We start from the raw sequence: 9,980 nt of genomic DNA on the forward strand, positions 1-9,980 counted from the left end.
GTATTTCACCCCTCTGCAAAACATGACTTAGTACTTGGTGGCAAAACCCTTGTTGGCAATCACAGAGGTTAGACGTTTCTTGTAGTTGGCCACCAGGTTTGCACACATCTCAGGAGGGATTTTGTCCCACTCCTCTTTGCAGATCTTCTCCAAGTCATTAAGGTTTCGAGGCTGACGTTTGGCAACTCGAACCTTCAGCTCCCTCCACAGATTTTATATGGGATTAAGGTCTGGAGACTGGCTAGGCCACTCCAGGACCTTCATGTGCTTCTTCTTGAGCCACTCCTTTGTTGCCTTGGCCGTGTGTTTTGGGTCATTGTCATGCTGGAATACCCATCCATGACCTATTTTCAATGCCCTGGCTGAGGGAAGGAGGTTCTCACCCAAGATTTGACGGCACATGGCCCCGTCCATCGTCCCTTTGATGCGGTGAAGTTGTCCTGTCCCCTTAGCAGAAAAACACCCCCAAAGCATAATGTTTCCACCTCCATGTTTGACGGTGGGGATGGTGTTCTTGGGGTCATAGGTAGCATTCCTCCTCCTCCAAACACGGCGAGTTGAGTTGACGCCAAAGAGCTCCATTTTGGTCTCATCTGACCACAACACTTTCACCCAGTTGTCCTCTGAATCATTCAGATGTTCATTGGCAAACTTCAGACGGGCAGATATATGTGCTTTCTTGAGCAGGGGGACCTTGCGGCGCTGCAGAATTTCAGTTCTTCACGGCGTAGTGTGTTACCAATTGTTTTCTTGGTGACTCTGGTCCCAGCTGCCTTGAGATCATTGACAAGATCCTCCCGTGTAGTTCTGGGCTGATTCCTCACCGTTCTCATGATCATTGCATTATTCTGTTATTCTGTCTCTCACTGTTCAAATAAACCTTCCATTTAAAATTATAGACTGATCATTTCTTTGTCAGTGGGCAAACGTACAAAATCAGCAGGGGATCAAATACTTTTTTCCCTCACTGTATGCTGATGATTCAACCATATATGCATCAGCAACCACAGCTAATGAAGTCACTGAAACCCTTAAAAAGAGTTGCAGTCTGTTTTGGAATGGGTGGCCAGTAACACACTGGTCCTGATCATCTCGAAAACTAAAAGCATTGTATTTGGTACAAATCATTCCTTAAGTGCTCAGCTGAATCTGGTAATGAATGGTGTGGCTGTTGAACAAGTTGAGGAGACTAAATTACTTGGCGTTACCTTAGATTGTAAACTGTCATCGTCGAAACATATAGATTCAATGGTTGTAAAGATGGGGAGAGGTCTGGCCGTAATAAAGAGATGCTCTGCTTTTTTGACACCACACTCCAAAAAGCAAGTTCTGCAGGCTCTAGTTTAGTCTAATCTTGATTATTAAACGACTCTCATCCTGAATTCAGTTCTGCTGCTCTAATGATCGCTCCAGAAAAAACGTTAGTGGGCGTGTCTTTTGGCCGGAGTGATGTGTATGGGTAGTCAGACTAAAGCCAACCGACCAAACTAGAATAAGTATATTTTCTGTTCATCAAGCATCATGCTTGCTTTCTCCCCCAATCACTCACCATATTATAACCATACATTTTCTTACTGTACATAATACTTTATGTTAACTGAATGGAAAATCTTACCTGAACTTTCATCATTGTGTTTCATGGAGTTCTATGGTTGGTCTTTTTGTACAATAAGCATTATACTCCCCATGTATTCAGTTAATATCTAATTCATGAATTCCATTGGTAAATAGGTTTTTAACCATTTCTATATCTTACCTCTATATGTTTTACCTTAGATGAAGTGAAGTAATAATTCTCTTTCCCACACTTATGTACAAGTAGGCACAAACAAAGGGTTTAACTTGTACCAGAACGCCAAGGTAACCTGTATAAATGACTATTCCCCCGCAGCTCTCACATCTGTAGCCATGAAATGCTTTGAAAGGCTGGTCATGGCTCACATCAACACTATCATCCCAGACACCCTGGACCTACTCCAATTTGCATACCGCCCCAACAGATCCACAGATGACGCAATCTCTATTGCACTTCACACTACCCTCTCCCACCTGGACAAGAGGAACACCTATGTTAGAATGCTGTTCATTGACTACAGTTGTGTTCAACACCATAGTTCCCTCCAAGGTCATCACTAAACTAAGGACCCTGGGACTGAACACCTCCCTCTGCAACTGGATCCTGGATTTCCTGACGGGACACCGCCAGGTGCCCAGGTAGGCAACAACATCTACCACACTGACCCTCAACACGGGGACCCCTCAGGGGGGCCCCCATCAGGCACCTTCCACTGACACGGCCTGGTATAGAGGTCCTGAATGGCAAAAAGCTTGGCCCCAGTGATGTACTGGGCCATATGCACTACCCTCTGTAATGCCTTGCGGTCGGAGGCCGAGCAGTTGCCATATCAGGCGGTGATGCAACCAGTCACAGGATGGTCTCGATGCTGCAGCTGTAGAACTTTTTGAGGATCTGAGGACCCATGCCAAACTTTTCAGTCTCCTGAGGGGGAATAGGCATTGGCGTGCCCCGTCGATGAGAATGGGGGCATGCTCGGTCCTCCTTTTTCTGTAGTCAACAATCTCCTTTGTCTTGATCATGTTGAGGGAGAGCTTGTTGTCCTGGCACCACACTGCCTGGTCTCGGACCTCCTCCCTATAGGCTGTCTCATTGTTGTCAGTGATCAGGCCTACCACTGTTGTGTCGTCGGCAAACTTAGTGATGGTGTTGGAGTCGTGTCTTAACCCAAAATAGGTTACTCCAATATTGCCATTGTTTTTAAAATGTAATGTAGGCAAACAAATGAAAACCCACACGTAATCCACAAGTAAAACGTACACGGTTTCACAGAAATGCTCAGATGAAGGTAAATGTTTGAAATTGGCAGATCTATGGCTGATTTAAAATTAACACTTAAACCATGTTACTTTATTTGTGACATAGGCACTTACTATAGTAATTTATTCATGAACATTACACAGCCTTGCAGTCTACCTTTTGGGGTATTTTGTACCAGTTTACATCTTTTGAGACAGGCATGGTCTTCAAGCTACAGAAGATGGCAAAACATTTATTAATAATAATAATTGATTGGGCTTACATAGCACTTTTCTAGACACCCAAAGCTCTTAACAGTTTAAGGGGGAACACACCATCCTAACCTTATTGTATTGTCCCATCCACCACCTCCCATCCACAAAATTAACTATTTTACATGAGTATTTGTTTATTATTTTTTTTACAGATATTTTGTTTTAATATACATTATTCATACACTTGACATACATGTTACTGATAGGAATACAGTTTGATAAACACAGTACACCTACAATGGTACTCATCATGACGTGCTCTGGTAAGTGCTGTTGGATGTTTAGTGACCACAGAGTTAGGCCACCCGTCTAAAGTCCCACCTTCAATTTTATTGAGTAACATTCCGTTGTTAGTTAGTACAGTATTTAAAAAATAATAATAATATGAACTGGCGCACACCCAGAATAATAGTTTGTGTGGAGGTGCTGACTAACGGCGAATAAACTATAAGCTATCAAAATAAAGTCGCACACTCCATGTGTAATCTCCCCGCAATTTAATGGGTATTGACCAACGTTTCGGCATCACTGTGCCTTCCCCAGGGTGAGGCATCACAGTGATGCCGAAACGTTAGTAAATACCCATTAAATTGCGGGGAGATTACACATGGAGTGTGCGACTTTCTTTATTTTGACAGTTAGTACAGTATTTAAATGAAATGTATTTAAAAGTGTACGGTATAAATTCCAATGATCTGTCTTTGAACTTTCTGCCATTTCAGCAGCATTTTTCTCTTTGGCTTTTGTTTGTCCGTCTTTCCCCTCGTGCCATTCAGACGTCTTTGTGCCCACATCTTGAAAATGAACACCATTGAATGGGAGACTTCTACACTCCCAACTGAGGTTTTTTTTCCTGCCAAAGACTGTGCATCTGTTTGGTTGGGTTTGAGTAGTTTGGCCTTCTGATTTTGTGTTGGTGGTAACTATACTATTGTTTCGAATATAATGGACATGATTGATCAGAACACGTCTTCGGTTTTCACTAGTTATCACAGCCACAAATGACAAATTATTATATATTTTTTTGTGTGGGGGGGCTGGTGTTCTATAATTACATTTTTTTAATTGTATTAACAGGAATGTCCCTGTATTGATGTGTAATATTGTTATTATTGTTAAAATTAAAATATGTAAGATGGCGGAAGTGGATGCCGAGTTCGAATCGAGCAGCGCGTCGATCAAAGTTGGTGAAGATGAATGTTCTGAATGGATAACAGTACTGTCGAACTTTAACAAAAAGGAAATGGTCTATAATTGGAGTGGAGGACACGTGTATGAATGATATTGAATCGCTTCTTGTTGGGATGCGTTTGTTAAGCAAGGATGTATATGTGGGAGACCCGTTTGAGGTGTAACAAATTGTGAAGTAGGCCTATGAGTGACCAAGAGTGGTCTTATTATGATTAACTGTATTTATGAAGAACATAAGAAGATTGCAGTGGGCCTCAAATGAATCCGGACAACATACATTTTGTGCTTTAAACTTCGGGTGACGACATATGTTCAGGTTGAATACCTGAAGATAATTCCTGGTGTGGTTGGTGCCCGGCGTCTGACCCGCTGGGTGAATGGAGAAAAAGAAGAAAGTCTGTCGGTACTGGTTTTTTTAAAATAAAGAACACCTACCTATGCATGTGAAGGTTGGTTATGTAAGATGTGCTGTAGAAACTTTTGTCCCCAAACCACTGCAGCTTAAGAATTGTAAAGGATTTGGCCATGTTTCAACGGTGTGTAGAAGGATGGTGTTGCAATTGTGGTGGGGCTCATGATCCCGACTGCCCTGTATACAGAGTGAAATAGGTTGAGGTTGCAAAAGTTATCAATCTCCTATGCGGAGACAATTAAAATAATTGAGAACAATTGATGGTAGTGGAGATATGATAGTGGAAGCACCACAGCCTGTAGTAAATGTGTGCTGCCAGTCAAAAGATGCTGTGTGTGGAAAAAAGGTGGATTTTGTGGCGTTCATTGCCACAGTTATAAATTGTGCTGCTCAAGTCTCAAAGAAGTCTAAGAAACTGGACATTATTGTGGCTGCTGCAGAAACGTTTTTTTGGACTTAAGGATTTTACATCTTTATTATTTTTTTATGTTTGGTAGTTTGTTACGCTTTTTGGGAATCCTGTTTCCATCCCTTACAGTAGGTGGCGGGATGCAGATTCAATTGTGCAATCGCCAATATACCATAGAAGAAGATATTTTATATGCGTGTGTGTGGGATGAAAATGGCCGCCGCTAACATGGCGAAAGAGGGTTTTCAAACCCAGTTCGCCTCTGTTATGGAGAAGGTGCTGAAGACGGCAGTCATGGAGACAACGCAACTTTTCGAAACAACTATTGAGGAGCTGCGATCTGAAATATGCAGAATTAAAGAAGAGAACAAGGACCTCAAATCGAGGATTCGATCCCCTGAAAATGCGAAGAAATCGACGGGTGAAAGTGAAAGACAAACCGCAGAGCCTGGAACGAGTCAAAGAACAAACTCAAATATCGGCAAACGTGACATTGGTGTCCAATGTGGTGAGTAGAAAACGGGTTATTTGTTCCCTCCAAACTGTTTTGTTTTGGATTTAAAATTAGTAAATATTGTACAAATGCAGGTTTGCAACAGAATTGGTGGAATGAATACACCTTTGGACAAGCTAGCTAAACTACGTTCAAGTGATCACACATCCTGATAGCTAGCTATTTAGCTGAGCATATGAAGGCTCGAAGTTGAGAATATTTAACAAAACTGCTTCATGTACCTATGTTTAATAGACTAGAATATTAAACAGAACATGTTTGAGAGGTGTAGCCTATATTATGCATTCATAAATTACTGATAACCTTAATAATGCTAGTCACTTTGCAACACAGGATGTTGTCATGTCATCAGCTGGTTTGTAATCTTCACCTCTACATTTCTAGATTTCCTTGTCTCCTAACCACTCTCTCCTAATCTGGTATTTCCAGTTCTGACAGTGCAAGCTTTGCCTCGGTCTGTCACAGACCTGCGTGAGGAGGACCAGTGGACGGAGCTGCACCGTGGGGCCTACGACAAGGAGGACAACCCACAGATGGCCTTTGTACTGATCAAACAGGAGGTGGACTGGGTAAGACAGGGCTTCTAGCTGTCCCAGATCTGTGGGTGCTGTCTTGCCAATTAATCTACCTCTATACTCAACTTGTTGTTGTCACCACAGTGAAAAAAAAAAAACCTTAACACTGCTCTCCCTAGAGTCACGTGTGCATTTAAGCGTTCATATTGACCTCACAGCCTTCGTCAGAGTTTCTGTTGACCCTATTGTGGTTGACTTTCCCATTCACCCCCCCCCCCCCAGGAGGCAGACTATTCTGATGACTACTCCCCCGGGTACATACTGCTGAAGCAGGAGGGGGGAGAGCCCCCGACTCTGGTCCGCAGACAACCTCTCAGAGAGTTACCAGGCAGAGGTAGGAACTAGGGAGACCTGCTTCTGAATCACACATCTTATTACAATGTAATAATCAATATTGGGATGAGAACCAGGCTCTAATAATATCTATAGTAATCTCTCCACTGTTATTCTCTCTGTCTTTTGTTCTTTCTGGCTCTCCCTTTCAACTTTCCCCTCTTACTTTCTCTGTCCTGTCAATCTCCCTCCCTCTGTAGCCCTGGTCCCACCTGGAGCTGTCAGTGCCCTGGTCAACCGTTACAGCCAGGAAAGGCCTCCCACCACCCAGTCTACCTCAGCAGAGCCCCCCCTCCAGGGAGATCCAGACACCCAGGAGGCCCCCCAGGCTCTCAGCCCATCCCAGCCCAGGACCAAAGAGGTTAACAGTGGCAGTGCAGGCCAGGCCCCTGGAGCAGAACAGCAGTCACTGGTAATACCAGCAGCAGAGTCTCCATCAACATTAGACCTGACAGAATCTCCTCAATCAGCAGCCACTATCCAGTCTACATCAACTGTTCTGTCTACTGTAATGGCCCAGTCCACGGTAACTACTCTGTCAAAAGAAACTGTCCAAACGACCACAGCGGTCCAGTCGACTGTAGCGGTGAAGTCGACAGCAGCAGCGTCAGAGCGCCCGCCACCTGTCCTCTCTGGGTTACCCAGAACCCCTCTTCAGGATACACAGCCCAGCCCCGTACCCCCTCATCCACCCCCATCTCCTCAACCATCACCAGCACAGTCCCACACAGACGTTCTACCTATAGCTCGTCCAATAGCAGTGCCCTCAACACAACCAGCTAGGCCTACAGCTGTACCTGATGGACCACCGGCCGCACCACCAACACAACCACAACCCCCTACACTTTTGGAGCAGCCGGGTGTTGCCACGGCAACTCCGCCAACGCCGGTCCAGTCCGCTCAGTTGCTGACTTTGTCTGAAGAACCTGCCGGCCCCCCTGAGGAGCAGGTGTCATTGGTCACTGAGCATGTGCAACCCTCCCCCACTCTGCCATCACCGAAGTCCCCTGCTGTCCCAGAGAGGACGTCTGATGAAGCCCCTGTACAGCTGTCAGCCCCTGCTGTAACCACACCCTCTGGCCCCTGTCAGATGTTTAAGACACCGTTTTTAGCTCAGTTGTCAGTAGTATCCCAAGTACGCTCCCCACCGAGGCTGGAGGAAGACGAGGAGGAAAAAGAGGGGCAGGAAGATGAGGGGGAGAGGCTTTCCCCCCTCCCTGCCACATCTACGGAAGCTGTGATGACAAGGTCTGTCGCTACGGAGACGACCCCCGCCAGCGAGAATAAAGAGGAGATTGTTGTCCATGCAGGTGGTGGCAGAAAGTCGAGTCGACGCGAATCGATCCTTTCTGGTCTCCGCCTCCGCTTAAGGCCCCGCCCCCGGGACAGTACTCCATCTCCCGTGGTTGCTAAGAAACCCAGAGGAGAGAGAACCGCCCCTCTAGACCATGACTACTCAAAGGTGATGCAGAACAGAGGAGAAAAGTCCAGGGAATCTCACGTTGACCAGGATGTAGTAGAGGACACCTCTAACGGTGAGACGGCTGATGACAAGTCTAGTGGACAAGGAAGTAGTAACCACATCAGTGAGGAAGAGGGAGGCGCTAACACTGATGTGACCTCTCCGACCAGACAGTCACCTATTGTTGGAGGTGTGTCCAAATCCAAGAAGAGAAGCATGACCTGGGTGCAGGCTCAGAGAGGTTTGGCTCTAGCCCAGGCTAAGAGGAGTAGGTCGAAGGTCACTAAGACCTCACAGCGAGGTCAGAGGTCAGAGCTTAGAGGTCTGGTCACACAGACACCGTTTCTGCCTTCCACCCCACAGCGCCGCCCGTCGTACAGCCCCAGCCCTCATGCTGCATCTACCTCAAGCCTCAGCCCACGCCGCACCAGCCCGCGTTGCACCAGCCCTCACGGTGCCAACCCACACCAGGATACGGGGGCGAATGTGAACCCTTCTCCTACCACCCCTCCTCAGCCTCACCAGTTCAAGATCATTTCCGCCACCCCTCGTCGCGGCAGACCTCGTTCGGCGGCCGCGGCGGTTTTGAATTTGAAACGTTCTCCCTCCACCCCTCAACCTATCCCCTTCATTGTCACCGTCAGCCCTCGCTCCAACTTCAAAAAGTCCCCCCCATGCACGCTGACGTTCCAGCAGGCGCAGCGGTATCACAAGTCACAAACAATGTGGTCGCCGCCAGGACCGTTCCAGCTCCAACAGTCTCCCAAGTCTCCACGGAAACGTTTTACCAAGAACCAGTGCGCAGACTGCGGTCGTGTTCTGAGTAGCGCCGCTGCTTTAGAGAGCCACGCATCCCTCCACACGGGGAAGCGCCCGTTCGCCTGCTCCACCTGCGGCAAGGACTTCCCCAACCTCAAGGGCCTCAACCGCCACGCCCGCGTCCACGGTGAACAGCGTGGCCACCAGTGTCCGAAGTGCGACAAGACCTTTGTCTACCGCTTCGGCCTGACCAAGCATGAGCAGATGGTCCACAGCGGCGTGCGCCCATTCATCTGCCCGATCTGTGACAAACGCTTCGTCATCCGGCGCGACATGGAAACGCATCTCCGCGTTCACACCGGAGAGAAACCATTTGCCTGTTCCCTCTGTGTGAAGCGGTTCAAGAGGCGTGTGGAGCTGAATGTTCACCTGAGGTGGCACAACGGGGAGAAGAGACACTGGTGCTCGTACTGCGGGAAGGGCTTTCTAGATTACAATAATCTGAAGAGGCACAAATTTGTCCACACTGGGGAGAAACCTTACACCTGCTCTGAGTGTGGCAAGCACTTCAAACAGACTGGCCATCTGAAGAAACACCTGAAGACAATACACAAAGACAGATAGAGGGCAGGGTACGAGTCTTAAATGACACCCTATTCCCTATATAGTGCACTACTTTGGACTAGAAATATAGCACTATATAGGGAATAGGGTGTCAGATGGTGATGAGGGAATAGTTCTCTCTATTTGCTGTGAATTCGCTTTTGTTTGGAAGAATCATGCCACGAGAGAATGTAGCAAAATGTTAAAAATAAATTTTTAGAATTGAGTTGATTAATTTAATTAAAACTAATTCTGGTTGTCATTTGTTTTTCATTCTATTTATTTGGAAAGTTAGAAGCCTAAAACTACGTTTACATTTTGGTGTACTGTGTTCACATCATGCTTTTTTATGTTCTGCGGGTTTGAAGTTGTTGCTTTAAAATGTGTTTATTCCATTTTATTTGTAAGTAAAAATCTGGTCTGGCTTAGGAAGTTTCACTTGAACAACCGTCGAAGTCGTAATTGTACTTGTGGAGGGGGTTGTTACATTTCACCACTGACCCTATACATTTTCCTCCAAAACATGACGAATCAATTTGACAATTACAACCGCGGATAATGTCGCTAGTTTTATCATATAGTCAATGTTATGCAAACCAGCTCATTTTATTATTAGTAAAGTTAGCTAGCAA

General features: G+C 46.0%; 1 protein-coding gene across 1 annotated transcript; it reads left to right on the forward strand.

Annotated features, from left to right (window-relative positions):
* The first annotated feature begins 5,088 nt into the window (after positions 1–5,088).
* Positions 5,089–9,610, forward strand: LOC106610519 (uncharacterized). Its single transcript, XM_014209903.2, has 4 exons — positions 5,089–5,610; positions 6,046–6,185; positions 6,414–6,525; positions 6,725–9,610. The coding sequence occupies exons 1-4, from the start codon at positions 5,295–5,297 to the stop codon at positions 9,367–9,369; spliced, it is 3,213 nt and encodes a 1,070-aa protein (XP_014065378.2). The 5' UTR covers positions 5,089–5,294; the 3' UTR covers positions 9,370–9,610.
* Positions 9,611–9,980: the final 370 nt, after the last annotated feature.

Source organism: Salmo salar, chromosome ssa04 (genome assembly GCF_905237065.1).
Source record: "Salmo salar chromosome ssa04, Ssal_v3.1, whole genome shotgun sequence".
Classification (NCBI taxonomy): Eukaryota; Metazoa; Chordata; class Actinopteri; order Salmoniformes; family Salmonidae; genus Salmo; species Salmo salar.

Bases quoted from the DNA above. Each gene is read 5' to 3' on its own strand.
- LOC106610519 (XM_014209903.2), top strand. From the start codon at position 5,295: ATGCGTGTGTGTGGGATGAAAATGGCCGCCGCTAACATGGCGAAAGAG. The intron at 5,611-6,045 runs GTGAGTAGAAAA...TGGTATTTCCAG, and splicing joins TGACATTGGTGTCCAATGTG to TTCTGACAGTGCAAGCTTTG. The intron at 6,186-6,413 runs GTAAGACAGGGC...CCCCCCCCCCAG, and splicing joins TCAAACAGGAGGTGGACTGG to GAGGCAGACTATTCTGATGA.